We start from the raw sequence: 23,472 nt of genomic DNA, 5'->3' as shown, positions 1-23,472 counted from the left end.
AGAAAGAAAGAAAGAAAGAAAGAAAGAAAGAAAGAAAGAAAGAAAGAAAGAAAGAAAGAAAGAAAGAAAGAAAGAAAGAAAGAAAGAAAGAAAGAAAGAAAGAAAGAAAGAAAGAAAGAAAGAAAGAAAGAAAGAAAGAAAGAAAGAAAGAAAGAAAGAAAGAAAGAAAGAAAGAAAGAAAGAAAGAAAGAAAGAAAGAAAGAAAGAAAGAAAGAAAGAAAGAAAGAAAGAAAGAAAGAAAGAAAGAAAGAAAGAAAGAAAGAAAGAAAGAAAGAAAGAAAGAAAGAAAGAAAGAAAGAAAGAAAGAAAGAAAGAAAGAAAGAAAGAAAGAAAGAAAGAAAGAAAGAAAGAAAGAAAGAAAGAAAGAAAGAAAGAAAGAAAGAAAGAAAGAAAGAAAGAAAGAAAGAAAGAAAGAAAGAAAGAAAGAAAGAAAGAAAGAAAGAAAGAAAGAAAGAAAGAAAGAAAGAAAGAAAGAAAGAAAGAAAGAAAGAAAGAAAGAAAGAAAGAAAGAAAGAAAGAAAGAAAGGAAGAAAGAAAGAAAGAGGAGGTGGGGAAGATTTAAACAACAATTAGAGGGAGCAGCTGGGTAGCTCAGTGGATGGAAAGCCAGGCCTAGAGACCTCAGACACTTCCCAGCTGTGTGACCCTGGGCAAGTCACTTGACCCCCATTGCCCGCCCTTACCACTCTTCTGCCTTGGAGCCAATACACAGTATTGACTCCAAGATGGAAGGTGAGGGTTTTTATAAAAAACCAAAAAACAACAACAACAATTAGGAAGCTCAACAAGGAGGGAGTTCTCAGGGCAAACTCAGTGCAGTAAAAAAACCTTACGTCCATAGAAAAGTCAAAGAGAACCAAACCCAGACCCCATTTCCAGCAGGAAGGCCTCTTTTCTTACCTCCAGGATGGCTCGGACACCTCCATCTCCCTTGACCATCCCGAACCCAAGTGGGTTCGATCTAGGTTAAGGTACTTTCTAACGCTGCTGGTTGGTGGAAGAGTTTCCAGCTCAGGATGGAGGCCCGTCTTGCTCGCAGAGCCCGGGGTCATTCGATGGCCAAATGGACTGGCCTGGGGTGGGGGCGAGTTGCGCAGTGCTGTGAGATCCAAGGAATGAAGGGCCCCCTCCCACCAAAGCCTGGCTCACTGCCTGTCGGGGATGTCTGCTGGGCGGGAAGGGGCAGGGGAGAGGAAGGGCCTCCTGGCTCACTCTGGGTTGGGCTGGGCATCCTCGGGGGTCTCTTCTGGCACTCTAAGGCACTTCTAGAGAACTCTCCCTGAGATCAATCCTTGTGTCTTTGTCTGCCAAAGGAATGGTCCCCCAAATGGAAAACCAAACGGAAGCAGCCCGAGACCAATATATTTCCTTGGCTAGCGTCACTTTGAAACCACGTGTTTAAAGAAATCGAGTTAAACTTAAAAAAAAAGCAATGACATTTATTAGGCTCACTGACATGCAAAGGGCAATAGATTTCTGTTGGAAGAACTAACTATGTGCGGCAGCCATGGAAATACACAGTGAAAAGGATCCCACCCGCTGCCTTCCAATAGAATGCATTTCTCCCAGATACTTCTGTCAGCAAAGGAAGGAAGGAAGGAAGGAAGGAAGGAAGCCAAGAGAAAAATAGGGAGGTCTGGGTCAGTCTCTGGGAGAAACCCAGGCGCCCCAGGCTGCCGAGCCTGGACAGTGTGCTGGCTTTTGCCAAATGGCTACTTCCACGTGGTCAGGGAAGCCTTTCCCGAGTCTCTGGTCCGACTGCCTTTAAGCCCAATGGACGGCCCGGAACGATTTCTCAGGTCTCGTTCTGCCCCGTCGTTCTGAGCTAATTCTTCATCATACCTAAGAACAAGAAGCTCGTGGGCCCACGTTGTCTCTGGCGGAAGGAAGGGCCGAGGTGGCAGCGGGAGGGGGAAGCCAGATGCTGGGGCAGCCCTCAGGCCACCGTGGCCTCCCCTCCCCCTCACAGAGCGTGGCACCAAGTGCAGACAGCCAGTCTTTGTTTCTGAGGGGTAACCAGGGCATGAGAGGGAGGCTGGCCTGGGATGAGAAACTTTCAAAGCCACGGAGGAGCCTATGAGGTGTGGGGAGCCTGCCAGAGGGTGGGGAGCAGGAGCCCCTTTACCACCCAATGCAAAACTCTGAGGGTCAATGAGCATCTATTAAGCACTAACTATGGGTTGGGCCCTGAGGGTAAACTGAGGCAAAGAGGAGACCATCTGTGTCTTCAGTGCTTCCCTCCCAGGGCTGTATCTGCAAAGCACTCAGCAAAGTGGGTGCCATTTAAAGGCTTCTGCCTTTCCCTTTTCTGCCCTCAAGGAGCTGACACTATCCTGGGGGGAAGCTGCAATGCAAGCCCAAAGAAATCAATTCATGATAATGTGAGAAGAAAAGGCTTCTCAGGAAAGGCTCTCTGGGGGAGGCCAGGCCTGCAGAGTCCAGGGAGTCCCTTTCAGAAGGACCAAAGCCATGTGCTTCTGCCCACCTGCACGTGGGGGGCTTCATCAAAAGGACACATCTGTCCCCCGTTATCGCTCAGCATTCTTGAGGTCTGAGCCTCAAGGGTCAGCCTCTCTGGGCCTCACCTTTCCCACTTAACCTGGAGACTGGCTGACCTGACTGTGTAAAGGCCCCAGCACTTCCTCCAGAGAAGGGAGGAGAACCACTTTCTGTCCCTCAGGGCCAAGAGCTCCTTTTAGTCCAGGCCAGCCCGAGAAGGGAGAGCAGTGAGGTCTGCGGGCCCCTGGCCGGCCCTGGCCACTGGCTTCCTGCAGGAGCCCCGGCCACCCCCTCTGGCCTCCTGGCTCTAAGGCAGTTTTGTCCCTCCGGCGCTCCCCGCCCCCAACCACTCTTCCAACTTACAAAATTTCGTAATTGCCCAGCACTTCTTTGGGTGGGGACTTGTTCCATTTGCAGTCTGGGATTTCGCCATTGGGCACGGCGATGTTGAGGGTGTCGTTGATCAGGTTGTACTTGAGGATTCGGTCATTGGCTGTGCTGGAGGTGAGAGATGGGGATGCATTAACCTAAGGAGACAACACAACGGACACAGACACACGGGTGTCACCAGGGAACAGCAGCCGTCCTTTGGAAGCAGGGCCTTCACTCTAGGCCATTTTCCTAGCTAGACACGGCGCCTCCCAGACCACTCCCTGGGCAGTCTCATCTCACAGAGGGTCACCTTCCAGGACGGCTCCCAAAGGAGCCGCCCTCCAGCCCTCACCTCCAGTTCCTCGGGCCAATCTCTTGGGGTCCAGAAAAGTCATGCCAAGGGGAACACATGCTAATGGGCTCCATCTCAAACAGGTTAGAGCTCCAGCGGGAGCCCATAAACACTGATGAGGGCCCACTTGCACGGAGACTACACAGGGGCTCAAGCCTAGCAAAGAAATAAGCTTCAGTTACCTGGAAAGCTTACTTATCTGGAAGAGAGTGATCTCCCCCGCCATGTTGGATAACACCCTGTCTCAGCCAAGGTCACACAAAGCTGGCAAGGGGCAGAGTGTGAATCCTAATTCAAAGACTGGTGCTCTGACCTTAAATCCAGTGCTCTCCCCACTACCCCATACTGCCTTGATCAGATTAAAGAGGAGGAAATAAATTTATTAAGAATCTATAAGATGCCTTGGAATCACGAAATACTATTCAAATGTCAGTGATTGTTGTACGATTTCTTCTTCTGTAAAATGGTAGGAATACCGTGTCCACTTCCTGCCTCATTGGGGGCAGAAGTAAAGCATTTTTAAAAATCTTTCTTTCCATCTTATAGAAAGCTGCCCCTGTTTCTGCCATTTAAAAAAAAAACTCACTTTGGCCCTTTTCTCCATCCCAGCCAGGGAAGCTCCCAGCCCTTCCATTTCGGTCCCCCCTCCCCGTGCCAGGTTATGCCAGACTCTCTCCATAGCTGCCCCTTTACAGAGGTGGAGGCTGTGGCTCACAGGGAGTCAGGAGGAGGGGGAAGGCCGGAGTCACGGCCAGGCAGTCATCACCTCGATCAGCCAGGGTTTAAGCTTGTCGTCAATGATGATGTCATAGCCGTAGCATTCAAAGCAGTGCTTGTCGTTGTTCATCACGGGCTGAAAAGGGGCCGAGAGGGAGAGAGATGTCACAAGTAGCTCAGCACACAGCCGGTGTGCTTGCCTCCTGCCCCCCCCACCCATCCTGGCCAGGCCTGAACAACATAGCGACCATGGGACCAGAGCACTCTGACTGAGCTCAGAAGAGGAGGCTGTGGTTCACAGTGGACTATCTCTGGGGCCTTTGAACAGGGAAGAAGGAACTCCAATCTTAGTCAAATGAACCACCACACTCTTAGCACTCACCCAGGCCTATCTTTATTATTCCCTACAACAATTTTAGGAGTTATTGAGAAGGCCAAGCAATTCTTATTAGGGTTAATTTACAGATGGAGAAACTGAGGCTGTGGAGAGAAGCAACCTGCTCATGGTCAGTCACACACATTTACTACTGAAAAGCTGCCAAGTTCCATTGAAGCACTAATTATGAAGCTTTGTGTCCCTGAAGATGAGAGACAAGAGGGCTGTTGGGCTAACAGTGACTAGATGGAGACATTTAAAACTCGGGCTACGGGTGACCTTTCTTCTCCAGGTCCCAACTTTAAGCCAGAGACAAGGGCCTGCAGTGTCTCCAGAGGAATTCTGAATCACAACAAGGCCTTCCTCCATCCAAGTCTTCCTGGGGTTCCAGGGGCTCCTCTCTGGGGCTTCGCAGGCCCAGGCTCTGCTCTAATGGGGACAACGGGCTGGAAAGTCATGGAATTCAGCCTTAACAATTGCCATTCCCCCTTCATTTGAGGATGGACCAGATCCAGAAAGGCTCCTTGATCAAAGGCTGCTCAGGCCTAGAATTCAGGGCTGTGCCTTGGGCAGAATCATGATGCTCAAGAGCCTTTACAAAGTCAAGCCTCTTAGCATTAGAATCAAGTGACTGACTTGATTCTAGGCTGTCCCCAAATGGTCCGAGTGCTCTCGAGGACTGGGCCGGGCTGAGCGAGACTTCTAATCTGCAGATGGAAGGAGAAGACGATGTACTTCATTTCTCATCTGCTGGTCTAACCCAAGGGCGACTGTTCTTGTTTTTCTAAACACACATCACGTTCAGGGGCAGCTAGAGGGCTGCCTGGAGATGGGAGGTTCTAGGTTCTACTTCCTAGCTATGTGACCCCCATCGTCCAGCCTTTAAACCAACACACGGTTCTGATTCTAAGACCGAAAGGAAGGGCTTCAAAAACAAGAGCTCGCCAGGCAAAGCAATGCTTCGAGGCCCCATGACTTGCACGGGAACAAAGCCATCAATTTTCCCTAAGCAAGATGGGAGGCGGCCAGCCCCCGATAAGACCGGTGTGTGTCCCCGTGACTGGTTAAATGCTGTGAAATGGGATTTGGTGATGCCATGACAGGGTTCGGCTGCAGTGTGTCTAATGAACACGATGGCAAAATGGCATTGGTTTAGGACAATGCTCTACGGCAGGGGTCGGCAACCTTTTTGGCCGTGAGAGCCATAAACGCCACCTTTTTTAAAATGTCATTTCGTGAGAGCCGTCCAGTGCTCACAGTGCCGCTCCTATGACAGCACCTGAAAAAAAATGGACTTTATGGCTCCTGCAGAAAGAGCCAGATCTGGCTCGAGAGCCATACGTTTGCCGACTCCTGCTCTACGGGGAGGGCTGCCTACGACCCTTTTTATGTTCCACAAAGCCTCTCACAGAGATGCATGAGACAAGGAATGGGCTTGATTATACCTGGCTCTATTTTCAAATGCTTAAAAATGTTTTTACATCATTATTTAGTAAGAAGCCTAGAAAACGCCATAAAATAGGCCATTGCTAACTCTACAGGCCTGAAATCAATGTTCTTTGGAGGAATGCCGATGTGGTAGAGAGAGCACCGTGCTTATGGCCGAGGCCAGTTTGGCTCCAATGCTTATGGGCTGAGGGCCCTGGAGAATCATTTCATTCCTGTGAAACTCAGTTTCTCCATCTCTGTAAAAATGGAGGCAACACTTCTTCTCCCTCCCCTGAAGGACTGCTGTCAGGAAAGTTCAGTATTATGGAAACAGGAATGAGTGTCCAAGCAGGGCTCAATCCTGGCATTCCTCGGGAACGAAGCCTTCGTCAAACATTCCTGACCAGGGGGATGAGCCTTCCTTCCTCTTTCCACTTCTACTCATGAGCTTCCCTGCTCGCTTTGGGCAGAGCCACATCACCTCGGGCTCACAGGACCAAGAGGCCCCAAGTCACCCCCCTTTTTACAGGGTGTGACCAGATCAAGGCCACCCATAGGGAGTAAGCTGAGATGGAAGCCACAGCCAGCCCCCTCCCGACCATACTCGGGTTAACCTTGTCTCCCCACAGGATTATGAACACTTGAGTTGGATTCAAATTAAAACAAGCCTCAGCCGGCCCTTCCCACGCATAAGCATTGCAGATAGAGGTAAAAGCTGGTCAGGAGTCAGGAAAACAGACACCTGATTCACAGAGGGTGGAGCTGGAAACTGGTCCAACCATTTGGGAATTCTGCAAGGGAAGAGACCCAGTTCTGCAGCTCCAGCGGCCCCGAGAGCTCCCTACTTGGTGGAGAAGAGACCTGCCCGCATGAGAATGAGCGGAGCGGTCCACTCTGGTTTGTCTGTTAGGATCCAGACCGATCTGGAAACAAGGGGCTGCCCAGCAGCTGGTGCGGGCTGTAGACACTGCAATGGCGCCGCCCCGACAACCCATAGGAAGATTTCTGAGAAGCATCAGAAGACCTGTGCGAAGTGATGCCTGGGGAAGAGAACAGGCCCAGAGAGCCGTGTCCACTGGAACTCTAACTCCAGAAGGCAACAGAATCCAGACCCCAAACCCGGGCTCACGTGGACTCTGCCCTGGAACGCAAAGATCCACCCCCAGGACCATGGGGAGTCCTTTTCTGGTCCTATTTGATGCTCTCAGGGAAAGTCTGAGCTACAGACTCTGCTGATGGTCACCAGAAGGGCAGAACAATGTGCTAGAACAAAAGTTATCAATGGGCAATTTTTTTTAAGCCTTTACCATTCCAAGGCAGAAGAGCGGTAATGGCTAGCCACTGGGGGAGTGTGGGGGGGAAACGAATGACTTGCCCAGGAACTAGGAAGTGTCTGAGGTCACATATGAACCCAGGACTTCCTGACCCTAGGCCTGGTTCTCTCCACGAGTCACCTCACTGTCTTTAACCAAGGGAGCTGCCTAACCATCTCTTCTATTTCTCTACTGTCAAAATGCCTTGTCAACTTTTATTTCAGCCATTAGCCCATTCCCCAGGCTCCTGGACTTTAACCAGAAGGCTGCAGAACTCTTCTGCATCTCTCAGAGTGAGTCTGAGGCACTGGAGAGCTCCCTCATTTGCCCACCTCCAGAGAGCTTTGGGAATGAATCCAGAGATCCCCAGTCCTGGGCTCTGTGCTCCTGGTTACTCCTAGATCCCTTCCTGCTCCTTTCCTCTGCTGGGAAATTCTTCCTGATGGTGAAAATCAGTCACTCCCTAGAAGTCTGAGGCCGGCAATGGGATGGCCGTTAGGGTCAATGGGATGTACAAATGCAAGTGGGGGAAGGGGAGAATTCCCACAATAGAATGAGTAAGGGCCGGGAGTCAGGACTCTCAAGTTTGGGCCCAATGGTGCCAATAAGTGGCCCTCCGAGCCTTGGTTTCACTGTCTGTAAAGTTGAGGCGTTGGACGGGGGATGTATTACATGGTGGCTCCAAGGCTGTCGTCGACTCTCACCTGTGGGAAGGACTTTGGGGCTGGGCTTTGCCCCCCACCCCAGGATGAAAGCAATCAAAACCTGGCAGCCCCTCAGCATGTCCGCCATGTCCGTGTGTCAGCTCTTGCCTCTCCGGTCTGCCTTTGTGTTTGGTAGACACGAAGGGGAGCAGGCTTTGAATAGAGGCATTAGGAAGACACATGGCCAAGCGCTTCCTGCCAAACACCCTTTGCAGCCACCTGCTTCTCCTCCTTCGGTTCTCTAACTGCTAAGACCCGGGCTCCGCGCCTCTACACGGCACTACTCACGGCCACGGCTTTCAGCGACTGCACAATTATCCAGTGGATTTCATCAAACAGCTTGCCTGTGACCTCCTTTCCACGCGTGCTCTCCAGATATAACCGTAAATTGTTCACTGTCCACTTGCCGCCATGGATGTGGTTGTAATCATCCTGGGAGGGGGAGGGAAAGGAAGGGATTTCCGTCTCAGTTTACCCAATCTCAAGCGACTGGCATCAACCGCTACCCAGTTCTGAAGATGTATTTTCAAGAGGCGATACCAAGGAAGACCAGAATTAGAGCTACAGGCGTCTGCACAGGGACCTACTGAGCGGGCCGGCCCAGCCAAGGCGTTGGTGTGTCTGGAACAGAACTTGGCCTGCAGTGGGTCATTCATTACTATTTATCTAGTTGATTTTTATTTAAATAAGGAAGATGGAAAGATGGTGCTGATGAGCACACCTAACTCTGGGTAAAACATTCTTCTCTTCGTGTGGCAGGGCCAGAACTCTCTGGAACCTGCCCATTCTCCTCCTTCCCCTCCTTTCTCTTTCTGTGCGACCCTGAGGCTCTCTGGGGCTCAATTTCCCCAGATGTCCAATGAGCAACAAAGCTGGGCTCGATGGCCACCACTACACCTCTATAACCACTGCCAATGACAAGCTCCTTATGGGCAAAGGCAGTTGGTTTTTGGCCTTTCTTTATGTCTGGTACTTGGCACGGTGCCTGGCACACAGCAGGCATTAAATAAATGCTCCTTGACTGACTGACTGAAACCTCTGATCCTCTGACCTCCTGGGTCTCGGCTTCCTCCTCTATCGAGAAGAGGCTTGGACCCGATGACAGCCAGAGTCCCTGCTTCCTCTAAGGCCCAAGATCTCAAGTTACAAGGTGGCAGATTTGGGTTCATCTAGATGGGCGCGAATGAAGGGTGCTGCCCAGGGCGGTGCTCAGTCTCCTTCCTCTGAAGTTCTTTAAAGAGAGACTAGACGACTCCCACCATCTGGGGGACATTAGCTGGGGATGGTAGTTTCAGGCAGGGCTGCACTTTTGAGATTCTAGAACTCTCAATGGTTTGTCATCAAATACGGAGTTGGGAAGGGTCGGTTCCCACAGCTCGTGTCTAGGTCAAGCAGAAGGGCGACCTTGGTCAAGTCAGCAAGAATGTAAAAAGCCAGAGGCCTTATGGGGAACCGGAGAGACCAAGGGCCCAGACCCCCAAACGTGTTTGGTTTTAATCCAACTATTTCTAGGATCTTTGGATTCAAAACCAGAGCCCTCACTGCAAGCCCAAGCATCTCCCACCAAGCCTTGTACCACTCCAGGAGCAGCTGCTAATGCCGGAGCCAGGGCACTTACAAGGGCAGGCCAAGCTCCTCAGCAGCTTCCACTGGCGCCAAGTGGATGTGGGGTCAGGGATCGGCATTTCTCCTTTGTCTGTGTTTCAAATCTAGTTCTTCTTTCTGAGTGAATGACCTATTGTGGCTCAGCCTTGGAAAACAAGAGGGGATGGTTCTGGCCATTGGTCCCCCCAAGACCATTCCTCAAATTCTCCACAAGGTCTTGGCCCACTGCTGCTCCCTCTTTGTTGAAAGCACAAATCCTGCCCCATATGCTCTTCTCAAACCTAGAACTTGTATGAAGGTTCCCAGCAGCCACAGCTGAGAATCCCAACAATGGGGTCTGTGGCACCCCAGGCAGTTCCCTCTCTGGCCTCAAAATCATTCCTCTGCAAAAAACAAGTGACGAGCTTGTTCCTGAGCACGCTGCCACTAGACAGGAAGGGCCCCCCAACGCCCCCAGCCTCACCCAAGGGGAAGTGAATGTAGATGGCACCAGGGGAACTGGGAGCTGGGTGCAACATGACCTGCCCTCAGGAATGATGGAAGATTCCCAAGAGAGGAGAGGACCTCAGAAGGGGATGACTGGCCCAGCTTCCCAAAGCCCCTCAGCAATGACAAGCACACCCTCCTCCAGGGCAATCCACCCGTCCATTCATTACTCTTCCCATCCCTCCAAAGGGGATAACAAGCGAAGTCTTATACTGGAAAGGTCTTGAGGGTTGGAAAGTACTTGTTCTATTTTTTTAAATCTACTTAACTCTGGCTTGGCCCATGGGGGAAAACATGACATAAGCAGAAAAGTGAAAAGGGCTGGTGGCCCCCAGGGGCGCTAGAAGAGATGAGCCTGTTGTGTGGTGAGGGCCAGAGCTGGCCGATGGCCAACAGGAGCCCTCGCCCTGCGGGGTGTGGAGAGCAGAAAGGCTCAGAGGGAGTCTGCAGCTCCCCAGGGCCGGCCATTCTGGAGGTTTTGGGGGAGCCTCCCTACAGGTGAGCTGCAGCACACACTGGACAATGACTGGCTTGGTGGGAGATGCTTGGGCTTGCAGTGAGGGCTCAGGGATGGCTACTGTGTGGAAGCCAGAAGAGCATTCCTCCTTGGCCCTCAGGCACCGCTAATCTGCCTGCCGCCGCCCAGGGAAACGGATGTTGCCCCATGTCCATTTTTAATGGCTGATTAATTGACAACATAAACAAGTCCAGAAATTTTCCTGCCGCCCTTCAGTCAGGAACTGCCTCAGAAGCGAGCGTGGGCACCTGGCACACACTGTGGCCCTGAAATCATACAGTGGCTGGGATCTGATCAACGGAGACCCGACCCCAAAGAGAAGATGGAAATCCACACTGAGGTGTACTGAGCAGCGTGGGCAGAGACGGAAGCACTTCTGGCCTTGACCACAGTGCTGAAATGGCAGAAGGAATGTGGAGGGCTCCAAAGGACCTCTTAAAGAGGCAGAATATAGACTAAAGGAGGAGGGCAGCTGGGTGGCTCAGTGGACAGAGCCAGGCCTGGAGACGGGAGGTCCTGGGCTCAAATCCGGCCTCAGACCCTTCCCAGCTGTGTGATCCTGGGCAAGTCCCTTAACCCCCATTGCCTGGCTCTTACTGCTCTTCTGCCTTGGAAACAACACACGGTATTGATTCTGAGACAGAAGATGAGGGTTTAAAAGAAGAAAGACTAGAGCAGGCCTTTCGCAGTGTTATATGTATGCATCCGTGTGTATACATGCATGTGCATATACACACGTACATATCCACATATACGAAATCAGCAACAACAGCAACAAAACATGCCATTCACATGCTTCAGCAAAGCTCATGTTGTCAAGTGAGCTCGGAGACCTCCTGCGCCTCTGCTCTCTGATGGGGCCTCTTATTTCCCCTGGACCAAAGGGTGATGCCTTTGGGTGATCTCGGGCAAGGCCTTCCCATCCTCCTCTGCAAGATGGCCTAGACGAGACCGCCAGGAGCCTCTAAATGTCCGAGCCATCGCGGGCCACTCCGACACTTCCCTGATCAGCTAGCTTTGTTTGTTTGTTTGTTTGTTTGTTTGTTTGTTTCTTTCTTTCTTTTTAAACCCTTAACTTCTGTGTATTGGCTCCTAGGCAGAAGAGTGGTAAGGGTAGGCAATGGGGGTCAAGTGACTTGTCCAGGGTCACACGGCTGGGAAGTGTCTGAGGCCGGATTTGAACCCCAGACCTCCCGTCTCTGGGTCTGGCTCTCAATCCACTGAGCTACCCAGCTGCCCCCCCGCCCCCAATCAGCTTTCTAGTCCGCACTCAAGGAAGTGGCCCCGGGATGTTTGATCTGAAGAAGAAGGGGGCAGATGGAGGGGAGCCAGACAGAGTTCTGTATTCTAATACATGGAGGGGGATGCTCCATGCGAGGAGCAGACCCATTCTACCTAGACTCGCAGAACAGAACCGAGACAATTGGAAGGGAGGCTCAGGAAGAGGGTTTAACGTAAGAGAATCCCCAAACGGATATCCCCAAATGAAAGTGGAAGTCTTTGGAAGCAGTGGGGCCTGTGGGGTCACTTGTCAGGGATAGGAAAGGGACTATTCGAGCATCCATCCCACAAGGGATGGACTCTGAGGATCCCAGAGGCCCTTCCGGTTCTGAGATCCCACACTAGGTGTGCCACTGTGGGGAGCGTTGTCTCACCTCAAAAATTGTATTGCGTGGAGAAAGAGATTTTTCATTTCCTTTTGCGGTTTGTGACTTGCTGTCATGGTGTTCTGACTGTGGGCACTGCTCTCTCTGGTTCACATCTGTTAGAGGGCCCAACTGCCCCCACTCCAGCCTGCCTCACCCGGCCCTCAGGGGCTTGGGAATAAATGAATTGGCAGCGCCAGTGCAGGATGGAGAAAACATGACAAAAAAAGGAGTTTGCACGAAGATGACCTGGAGATCCCAGTGGACCCTGTGAGCTTAATGAAGGCTGCATCACAAGTCAGACGTGGCAGCCCAAGGAGCCACTGAGACCCAAGGCTGCATGAAGAGAGGCCTGTAACAAGAGGGCAGACCCCCTCACTGACCTCTGGCCTGCTCAAATACCTAGAAAGAGACACCACCCATCACATGGCCCACGGCAGCCCTGGGCCTCGGGCACTTACCCCGTGCTTCTGGATGGCGACGTTGGTGAGGTGGACAAACATATTGTCCAGTTCACTGGTGCTCGGTGTGTACTTCACGGTGCAAAATCGACAAAAGCCCAGTTTGTACCTGCAAAGAGGGGCAGACACTGAACAGGACTGAAGAGGGCCATCCTCAGAACAAAGCACGCCTCAGGCTCTCAAACGCCAGACCCTGGGCTGCTCTGCGGGGAGGGCGGCTCAAGCTCTTGGACCAACGCTGAGAGACACGAGGAGGAAGAGAGAAGAAAACCATTTCCTCTTACATGTAACACCGGAGGGGCCGGTAGGTGGACACGAGCACATATAAGCGCAGGTCAAACTTCCTCCCGCCAATGAGCAGAGGGTTGCTGATGTACAGTGAGATCACATAAGCTTCTTTAGAAGACTGAGACACAAACCTGGAACAAGTATATGAGGGTCAGCATCTGGGGGACACCAAAGTTGGGGCGAGCCACTGGCGTGCTTTTCCCTGACTGGGCCCTGGCTCCTGGCTCCCCCCAAACCAGGCTGGCCCCTTAGCTGTGCCACCCAAAGGGTCCCCAGGGCAATGCAGCCACTTTTGCTAGGCCCTGGCTTGGAGCACACAAATGCCCTCCAACCAGTCTCTTAGCATGAAGAACACGGACTGAGAGGCGCATGGTCCTGTGCCCAGGACAAATGGGTTGTCCCATGTAGTGGGGGGAAGATGGGGTTTACAAGGACCTGATCCCATTCCAGCTTGTCCCTACTGGATTTGTTAACTCTCTGAAGGCAGGAAGCATCTCAGGCAGAATCTAGCTCAGAGTTTGGACCTGTTAGGTTCTCAATAAATGTTTCATGAATTGAATTGACTGCTGTAAGTGAGACATTTCAGCTTCAGTTTCCCCACCTGTATGATGAGAACAATGGGGCTTGCACTGAGGTTCAGATAAAGGCCAAGGCCTGGATTCAAGTCCTCCACTTGCCCCCTTGTGGCTGTGTGACCCTGGGCAGGCCACATCATCTCTGAGGCCCTGACCCCACCCTAGGACTAACAGAATCTGATGTGGGACATGGAGGGAGCTCTCCCTTAGGAGGAATCATACCCTGCCTCCACTGCCCTGGTGCTGCCCTCTGCCACGGGCACAGAAAGCATTCTAGGGCCAAGAGCCACCAAAGCCCGAGTTAACAGGGTAAATAAGGGCTGACCTTGGATGGGGAGGAGGGGCACATCAGGGCCTCACAACCACCTTAGAGAGGCAGGCCCTGAGGCCTAGAGAGGACCCCCATGGTCTGGCTGCTTTCTCAGTGGGGACCACAACAAATGGTAGCCTGGTGCTACGTGGCAGGCTGGGTCTCTGTTCCCCTCAACACAATACCCAGTGGGGGTAGGGCTCCCCTACAGGAAGCGAGGGACTGCCCACTTGCCCCGTGGAGTGGCCACAAAGGAAGCATAAGGGGCGGGCGTTCCTCTCCACTTACGATGATGTCTTGCTGTCCCGAGACCACTTTTTAATCTGGGAGAGTTTATTGATAAGAAATATCCCCTTCCCCTGGGCCTTCCCACAAGGCTTCATAATCCAGGTGCTCGAGGGGCTTTTCCGGAATTCCTCCACAAACAGGTTGTAGTCAGCAGGAAGCATGAAGGTGACCGGCACGAAGTCTGCGGGACCACACCAGAGGGCAAAAGTTAGGGCAGAACCCAGAGCTGATGCCCCCCAAGAACAGCCTGTTCGCCGTCCCTGGCTCATTGGTCTCAAGCCTCTAAGACTCTGCCCTAAGAGAGCTCAGCAGTTCACTCTGCTACGGCCTCACATTTCCTTCACCACAGGCCCCACTGTCTGTGTGTGACTGCGGGGATATGAGGGGCAGCTCCTCAGTCAGGGAGCTCCTGACCCCAGTCTTGGGGGGCAGCAGTTCCAGAGAAACTGGGGGACAGAGACCGGAGAAGCAGAAGGAGTTGCTTTATCAAAGAGAGAATCCAATCCTTAGGAACAAGAGGGGAGGGGACGATGGTGAGGGGTCTGAGAAACAGGGAGGACAGGAGAAGACAAGGGCAGGGGAGGGCTGGGGGGGAAATGGGGGCAGGGGCTCAAGAGAGAGGCAGGCAGGAGAAAGGGATAAAATGAGGCAGGAATACTGAGCCTGGCTCTGCCACTAACTCATCCTATGACTTTGGTCAACTTAGTTCCTCTCTATATGACTCAGCTTCCTCCTCAATCCCTCTGGTTCCTCCCAGCCCTGACACCCCCTGTTCTAAGGCCCCTCCCAGCCTTTACCATCCCAGAGCCTCAGTGGGGGTGCTCCTCTCTGGCCTTTGCTAGGTGAGGGCCATAGGACTGTTGTCCATCTCTAGGGCTATATCTCTGGCCTCGGGAGGATGTGTCAGGCCTCACCTGTGGGGTGACACTGAGAGTCTATGGGGGTCTGGGGGCCGGGGTGGGTGGCCGACAGGTACAAACCCAAGTAGATGTATTTCCCATTCTCGTCCTTCTCTGCCAAGGGGCTCCCTTCTTTCTCCAGCTCCTTCCTGTATCTCTTAATGTTCTTCACCATTAGGTCCTTCCTGGTCAGCTCATAATGGTTGGGGAAATGGTTGACTATCTGATCATCCGAGAGGCGGTAGCCAGCCTCGAGACTGAACACGTTCCGGATAGTTTGCACGCTCATCCTGAAACGGGAGCACAGGCCCAGGTCGCCAAGTGTCTGGTCTGTCTGGTCTCGCCGCTGTGGGGGAGTGGGAAGGCCCTCCCTGCTTGTGGTCAGGGAGGTCCCCGGGAAGAGCAAGGAGCTGGCAACAGAGGGCTTGGCCTCTAATTCTGGATCTGCTGACCCTTGACCTGAGCTGAGCCTCTACTGACCTGTCTGGGCCTGCTTCCTCCTCTAAAAATGAGGGATGAACTGGATAGCCTCTGAAGTGCCTTCCAGCTCATCATCTCCTGCCTTCGTGTCTTTGCTTGGGCTGTCTCCCCAGCCGGGGATGGCCTCCCTCCTCCTCTCTGCCTCTCAGAGTCCTCTCTAAAGCTCAGCTCCTATGCTAGCTCCTAAAAGAAGCCCTTCTGGAGGCCCTGGACTGCTCATACCTCCTCCCCTCCCTCGAAGGCAATGGGCCACGGTGAACAGAGAGCTGACCCAGGAGCCAGAAAGGCCTGGGTACAAGCCCCATTTCTGGCCAACCCTGACCAAATGACCCTGGGTGATTTCTCTTGGGGATTCCAGAGTGTGAGGGCCCAAAGTACAAGTGATGGGGAAGATGGACAAAGTCACCTCATCCATCTGCTGGCCACACACCCAGAGCACCCATGAAAGGGAAATGCCAGCAGTCAGCCCAAGCTCAGGGACACAGGCCCGGGGGGGACAGGGCAGTGAGAGGAGACTGGGTCAGTTAGAAGACCAGATTCGTGGACTAGCCATGGAGAAGTCACAGCCCCTCTGCGGGCCTCAGTCTCCTCACTATAAAACAAGGGAGAGGGTCTGCCCTGGGTGCCTCCAGGGCCTCCCCATTCCCAGCAGACTGGTGGTGAAAGGCAGGTGTGGAAGTTGTGACTGGCACAGAGCCCCCCTTGCCAGTGCTCTCTAGCAGCCCACCCACCCCCGTCTCTGAATGCCCTCCTCAGCACAGCTGGCACACACCAAACCGTGAGTCCACTGATCCCAGCATTCAAAGGGTGGCCACTGGTCAGACTAGGCTGAGAGCCAGCGATTTGCTTTATCTCGATCAGAGCGAGTTACGTTTGTGGAAATCAACATGATTTTTAAGTGCCTGAAATGCTCGGGAAGAAAAATAGGCTGTGAGGTCCAAACGGTGCTTTCTGGCTTTTTGACCCATTTCCCTGCAGATGTGGGACCTGGCTGCAGGGAGGGCAGGGCTAGGGAGCACACCACCATTTCCAAAGAGCTTTATCTGAGTGGCTTCCTGAGGCAGCTCATTTTATAAAAAACCCATTTTATAGGTGGGCTCACCAAGGTCTAGAGAGGTCACCCATGTGTGAAGGGCAGGGCATGAACTCACCTTGCAATTGGTATTCCTGCCCCAGAATCCCCAGGGAGAGTAGAAGCACCAGGTGCAAGAGGGAAGAAGTCAGCTACTCACCAATAAAAATTCCAGTCTTCATTCTCTGTCACTTGGACCCATCCTCGCTTCTCAAAGTTATTGATGAGCACCGACTTCTCGATGTCTGTCACCCATTTCACTTTGCCTGCCATCATCCTACAGAGAGAGTGAGTGTAGAACACTGGGGCTAGCCTAGCAGAAACCCTAAAGAGACTGGAGGTGGCCAGCTGCCTCGAGGAAGCCCACTGTGTGGGTGGCAGCAGGGGAGGCAGAGAGAGGCTGCCGAACCTGACATTAGAAGACCTGCAGCCCATCCCCTACTGTCAAGTCGGTCTTTCTAAAAAAAGTGCTTCTGGCCACGCCGCTCCTCCCCCCAATTCAATTAACTCCAGTGGCCCCCCCCCCCACCCCCCAGATCAGACACCAAACCCTCTCATGATGTTCCAGGCCCACTCTTTGCACTTCTCCAAGTGCTCTGAGACTCAGGGGCCCCGGGCTCCTGGCCATTCCTCACCCAAGATCCCTCGTCTCCCCATTCTGGCCATCTCCACTAACCGCCCCCAAGCCTGGAATTCCTTCCCTCCTCATCTCCATCCTCTGGCTTCTGTGGCTCCCTTCTAGTGTCCCAACCAAAATCCCTTCTTCTACTAGAAGGACCGCCCTCAGTTCTAATGCCTTCCCTGTCTGGAGCTCCTTTGTACAGAGCTGTTGGCATGTTGTCTTCCCCGCTAGACTGGGAGCTCCCTGAGGGCAGGAGCTCTACCCAGCTCTTAGCACAGTGCCTGGCACCCAGAAGGTGCTTCATAAATGTCTACTGACTGACTGACCTGGCGCCTCTCTTTCCTCATATGTAAAACCAGGCAGTGAAATCCGAGAACTCCTTGCAGCTCCACCATTTGGTGAGTCTGCTCCGAGTCATTTGTCAGTCCAAAGGGCTGAAAACTCTGGGACAAAGCTTGCTCGCTTGCTCGGATTCTGCCGCCGCCTAGTGTCCACTTGGGGGATCAGGGTCTCGAGTGTAAACTGGTGCACACACAGGGAGAGCAAATACCTGGCCAGCAGGGCAAGGCCAATCAGTTATTCAGATAAAAATAATTCCGAGGAGAAGCCAAAGCCAAGGCCCATCAAGGGAAACAGTGTTGGGAGTGGCGTTGCTGCTGTTGTTTTTAAAAACTATAAACAGAAATTTAAAACTACACTCGAGGCAAAAGGCAAAGGCAGGGGGCAAGGCTAGAAGGCAGGCTTCTTTAAACAAGCATTCTGGAGCTCTGGCTCAGCCCTTAAAATCTAAACCTATGACTTCAAATTGTCAGGGATTTCTTTCTATAGCCTTTATCATACCCAACAGTCCAAAGGAGATGAAACCTGCTGCCATCCTAAATAACCTGTGGGTCGATATGCTAGTGCAGATTTGTGTACTCTCTGCTTCTCGTCCTCTCCCAGGGTCTGAAGGAAGGAAGCCCGTCCTACTGTGTGCTGCAGTCTGAGGTCTTGGCTGGCTCCTCAGCCCGATTTCCTCTCAGTTTATGGTTATTCCATGGCCACCATCTCTGGGTTCTGCTCAGAGAACATCCAGGTCTCCTCAGGTTTCTTGGGGACCCTCCTAGTTGTCAGTTCTCGATTCACAGCAAAAGGACCCCTTTTTTCAATTATATTCCTCTTGTTTCTGGTTGTCGGCTACTCCAAAGGGGCTGCTGGGAACACTTTGGTGCATGCTGGCTCCTCTCTCTTTGACTTCCCACTAGTAGGAATTTAACCCTCCGTGCTTATATAGAGGGGAGGAAACTGAGGCCTATGCAGAGAATGAACCTTATTTCTAGAGATTAAAACTGGACTGAGAGGAGATCTCAGACTGGTCCTGAGGCCTGGGGAAATTCTGAAAACCCCAGAAGGTCAGGACTATGTAGGACTCCCCATTTCTGGGATGAGGAAATGGGCTCAGATGTGACGAGACACAGAAATGGAGAACAGAAGTGGAGAAGCCTGTAAGCCCCCCTCCACTGCTGTCTGCTCTATCCCATGCTGACAAGCCATCACTAAGGAGGCTGACAGAGATGTGCCCACGTACCATGAGTGAAAGAACAGCCGACAGGTATATCCACGGGCTTCTCAGGCACCCCAAGGAAGGCTTCACCCCCACATACAGACACCTACAAAAGGAACTAAGATTCAATGGCTTTCTCTCTAAAGACACAAATGCCTCAACTAAGCAAAAGCCTCACGATGGAGGAGCAATTCTGCCTGACAGTCTTTCTGAAAATGGCATTAGTCATGTCTGCTGAACATGCATGCATGCTTGCGCTCTCTCTCTCTCTCTCTCTCTCTCTCGCTCTCTCCCTTCCTCCTTTCCTTCCCACCCTCCCTCCCTTCTCATTTTGCCTCCAAACAAGCTCTGATCTCCCCTCCCTAGATGCTGCCTTCCTTCAAGGCAGTTCTGGCCCATCCCTCCTCTTCTGGGCACTAACAAGCTTTGTGAACAGCTCTCTTTACCACTTGCTTTCTATCCCATTGCTGACTCCTTGAAATCAGGCTCCCAACCTCTCCCCACACTGACCCCTGTAGCCTCCTCCAGATCACCCATGTCTCCCTCAGCAACAGTACGATAGCCTGTTCTCAAGCCTCACTTTAACTGCCCCTGCAAAGGTCTCAGAGAGAACCAAGGGCTGGAGGCTTAGCTCTGTCCCATGCCAACCCGGCCCAGGTGAGCCTTCAGCTACTTTGGCTCGCTAGCCGGTGGGCCTCTCTTCCTGGCCCCACTCACCCTGATGGTTCTCTCCATCAGCTCCAAATCTTGTTATCCTTCAAGGGCAGCTCAGAGCCTTCTTCCCATACAAAAAGTTCCCAGTTCCCTCCAGTCCAAAGTACTCCTCCCCTACAGTAATTCCTCTTTGTATCATTCATATGGCAGTTAGTCCCATGTGGCCTTGTGCTTTTCTCAGCCTGTGGAAAGTGTGTGCCCGCCCTCTCCTGGCCTGGACTGTAAGCTCCCTGAGGGCAAGCGCAGTGGCTTACATAGTTTTTAATCTCCCCCAGCCCCTAGTGAAGATTCCTTGGTCACTTGGGACACATCAGTTCTCCCTGGACAGGTCTGCTGCTCTGGTGCCAGAGCAGACTCTCTAAGGAAGGCCAAACATACCATTTAAATTGCTTCTTGAATAAAGAGCTGGTTGTAAGCAGGTTGTTTTCTCTCCTCCAGCCCTCACCTAAAAGCAGAAAGCAAAAAGAGACAAAAATTGTGCTAGGGTGGCAGAATTCATTTAAATACAAAGAACTTAATCTCTAAAACTCAACAGGCAACCAGAGCAGGGCAAACTGGAGGCCTGAGCCTCTGAGGCATAAGGACTGATTTGCAACCCAGGGCAGTCCCTCAATATCTAGGCTTATATAGTAATATATATATAATAACTGTGCCTGGACAGTTGCCAATCTGCATTGACCAAAGCCTGCTCTAGGGAGCACTCACTAATGAGATCATACACCAAAACACCCCTCACCAAAAAATAAATTAAGCAAAATTTGTCATTGCCAAGGGGGAAACTGAGGCACAGGAAAAGAGAAGAAATACTTGTCCCAAGGTCAGATAGCAGTCAGTGATAGAACCCCTGGGAAAGGCATCATGGGACAGGATTGACCTCCGATTCTCCTGCCAGCTAGTAGGGACTCATGAGTGAGTCCCAGCAGCCTCCCTCCCTGGCCTCATCCTCATCACTAGCATTCCTCAAGGACTTTGAGGTCTGCCAAGGGCTTCCTATGTGTTATCTCATTGGCAGCCTCGAGGAGTTGCGGCTTGCCCAAAGTCATGGAGCCAGCTGGGGAGGAAGCATCTTTTCCCAACTGCAAGTCCAATGGTCTCTGTGGTACACTGGGGCACCTCAGGGGAAGCAAAACGATCAAGTCTTGGAGGACAAATGTAAATGGTGTAGGCTAAGAATGATGGCGTCATTCTGTATGTCTGAGGGCTGGAGCAGATCCCGCTCTCTCCTGAGGTCTGACCAGGCTAGACTTCTTTGGAGCCAGCAATAAATAATACCCAATGGCCAGCTGCTTGAAGATGCTAGCATGCAGCAAGGATTGTTACACTAGAATAATTGGTCGTGGGTAACTAGTAAAAGCTTAGTGGCTATGATGATGATGATGATGATGATGGTGGAGTGTTCTAGAAGGGCTAGCCCCTCTGGGGTGAGGGCTCACTGAATCCTTCTCAGGGCTGCTTGGCGCCAAGAAGCTGTAGCATACACATTGCCACACCCTGCTGATGCATGTTGAGGCCTCAAACCTGTGGGGGAATTACAGGGTGTCCTCCCCAAGAGGCTGTGAAGATTGCCCCCGTGGAAGGGGCAGAAGAGAGCATTTTGTCCCAACAGCTATGAAGGCAGCTGAAGGAGGTGCCCTCTGAAACCTGGTTGGTCAGACAGGTCACTCACTGCATGCCATGCTGTCCCCAGTCACTGGCAGAGACAGGGAGGCTCACCTGCAATTCTGCCTCATTGAAATCCAATTTCCCAGTGAGTCAAGGCATGGCCCAGCAGCCATGATAATACAGACCTTTCTAAAAGCCGGTCTAATAACCTGAGTGCCATCACTCCCACGCAGGGAGGAAATATTTCAGAGGACAGCCACCAGGCATTTATTGATCCCGAGCTATGTGCCAGACCCCAGATTGGGGGGGAGGGGGGCACACAGAAAAGCAGAAGGTGCCCCCACCTAATGGGAGACAGCATGCAGACAGCCCTGCATAGGTGAGGCAGCAGCAAGAGAAACCGGGGCAGGGCACTGAGGGAAAGCCCCAAGATGGAAGATGACAGTCATGGTCATTCCTGCCCAGGAGGGCAGCCGGAGAAGTGGGGAGGGAAGAGAGGAGGATAGAAATGGAAACAAATATTGCTCAAAGCCTCCCCCTTTTGGGGGGTCTCTGATCCTGGCTGGTGGGTGGCCCTTGCTCCCCTACCCCGACCCCAGGAGACCCCGTGGAGAGGGTCTGGAGTCAGGAGGACTCGAGTTCTAATCCAAGATCAGATCCTGACTAGTGCAGAATGATTCTGGGCAGGTTTTGTCATTGGCCTCCGCCTCAGGTTCCTCTTCGGTAAAATGGGGTCAATCACAGCCCTTGCCTTCCGGCCAGGTAACAATCCCAAGGAGGTAAAGCCTCTGGGGGCGCTCCCCAGGGGTGCCCCTGCCCCTGCAATGGGATCCCCAATGGGAGCAGGGGCCTCGGGTGAGAAGAGAGGAGAGGATGGAGTGGGGATCCCACTGGGAGAGGCCCCTCCCCCATCTGGAGTGGGGATTGACTCCCAAGAAAGACTTTTATTATGGAACGAACAGTCACCACCATCTCCGGATCCTTTAGAGGATAAAACATACCCTTAGTCCGGCATTCAAGGCCCACACCTCCGGGCCCCCAAGAATAAGACTGGAGGGTGGGGCAGGAGAGATGGGGTGGTGATGGGAGGGGCAGGAATAAGTAGGGGGAGGGGATAGGTGGAGGACAGGTGATGGGAGAGAAGTGAAGGGAGGGGCAGATGCGGAGAAGAGAAGTAGTGGGTTGGTGGGGAAGGGGAAGGCCAGGAGGGTCGGTGAGGGTCGAGGCCGCCCTCACCTGCCTCTCGGTTCGATGTGTGCTGTGTCTGTCACCTCGGGGCTCAGCTGTCGCCTACGGCTCCGGTTCCCCACCATCCGGCAGCTGCAGCCTGGACCTGAAAATCCAGCCACCGAACCCCGCCCCACCGACTACTTCCGGGTCGGGTGCCATGGAAACGGGAGGCGCGGCACAGGCAACTTCCTGTCCGTCCGGGACTACTTCCGGGGACCTCTCTGGCCCCGCCCCTCGAGGCTCCCAGGACACAGGTGCTCGGTTTCCCCGGGGTGCAGGCCTTGACCGTCTGCTTGGGAAACATTAGGTTCCGGTTAGATGTTCTCTGTGGCGGGTTCTCTTCTCCCGCCCCCTGCTGGCCCTGAGCAGCCCCAGAAGGCTGTCCCAGTGCGGGGGCTCCCCCTCCCTGGTCAGGTCGTGGGCTCTACCTTGGGGTTCGGACCCCTGGTCTCCCGCCAGCCTCTGCCCTTCCCCAGGCACGCGGGCTCTCTGGGTTTTCCGGGCCCGGTGCCTCGGGGCTCCGCGCGCTGAGCCTCGGGGTGACAGAGGGCGGTCGGCCCTGCCCTCAAGGCCCGCGCCTTCCCGCAAGGGAGACAGCCATCACTGTTACTGGCGTCCCCTGGGACGAGAATGAGCGTGCAGGGCAGGGATCGCACGAGACCCCGAGGGGCTGGGGCCCCTTCGTAGAGGAAGGCCATCGCGGAGGCCGCCAGACGCCTCTGGGAACGCCGTGGGGCTGCCCGCGAGCACTGAGAGGCCTCGCCTTTACCTACTGAAGTTCAGAAAAGGGAGGGAAAGAAGGAGGCCGGAAAGCAGTGACCCAGTGGTGGCACTAAAGTTGACAAAGTGCTTTTCTCTCGCCCATTGTGAGGTCAGAAGTGAAAGGAGCTGCCCCCATTTTAGAGGTGAACAGACTAAAGCTCTGAGAAGGAAAATGGCTTTGCTTAGGCACATAACTACTAAGGGTTGGAGCCCAGGCCTCTTTGGACTCCCAGAGCATCTAGCCTGTCCCCGCTTCCCTGCGTCCTTAAGTGCTGAACAAAGCCCAGCCGAATGTCTCATATAAGGTAATGTGCTTTGCGAGGCTATCCAACCCAAGGCAACAGCGAATAGAAAGTGACACTGGGGGAGTGGAGAAAGGCCCCTTGAAGTGCAGGCCTTTTGATCCAGCAATACTAGCTCTGAATCCAAAGAGGTTTCTAAAATGGGAAAGGAGCGCTTTGTACAAACGTATTTACAGCTGGGCTTTTTGTGGTGACCGAAAAAAAAAAGGAACCTGAGGGGGTGTCCCTGACTGGGGAATGGCTGAACAAACTGGGGTATATGATGGTGATGGAATGATGAACTGGAGGATTTCTATAAAAGCTGGAAAG

General features: G+C 52.8%; 1 protein-coding gene across 2 annotated transcripts; it reads right to left on the bottom strand.

The window, feature by feature from the left end:
- Window positions 1-1,421: 1,421 nt before the first annotated feature.
- Window positions 1,422-22,129, bottom strand: TTLL1 (tubulin tyrosine ligase like 1). 2 transcript variants are annotated; one of them, XM_044677456.1, is made up of 12 exons: window positions 22,106-22,122; window positions 19,646-19,712; window positions 18,578-18,659; window positions 16,549-16,665; window positions 14,918-15,126; window positions 13,938-14,118; window positions 12,761-12,895; window positions 12,477-12,585; window positions 8,050-8,193; window positions 3,990-4,076; window positions 2,863-3,026; window positions 1,422-1,842 (listed from the first exon to the last, which is right to left on the bottom strand). In XM_044677456.1, the coding sequence occupies exons 4-12, from the start codon at window positions 16,662-16,664 to the stop codon at window positions 1,713-1,715; spliced, it is 1,275 nt and encodes a 424-aa protein (XP_044533391.1). In that variant the 5' UTR covers window position 16,665; window positions 18,578-18,659; window positions 19,646-19,712; window positions 22,106-22,122; the 3' UTR covers window positions 1,422-1,712. The 2 variants fall into 2 exon arrangements, with proteins under 2 accessions (XP_044533391.1, XP_044533392.1); XM_044677457.1 differs by having other exon boundaries at window positions 1,798-1,876; window positions 22,106-22,129.
- Window positions 22,130-23,472: the final 1,343 nt, after the last annotated feature.

Source organism: Gracilinanus agilis, chromosome 5 (assembly GCF_016433145.1).
Source record: "Gracilinanus agilis isolate LMUSP501 chromosome 5, AgileGrace, whole genome shotgun sequence".
Classification (NCBI taxonomy): Eukaryota; Metazoa; Chordata; class Mammalia; order Didelphimorphia; family Didelphidae; genus Gracilinanus; species Gracilinanus agilis.
The sequence above is the reverse complement of the archived record's forward strand: the minus strand, read 5'-3'. Positions and strand labels throughout refer to the sequence as shown.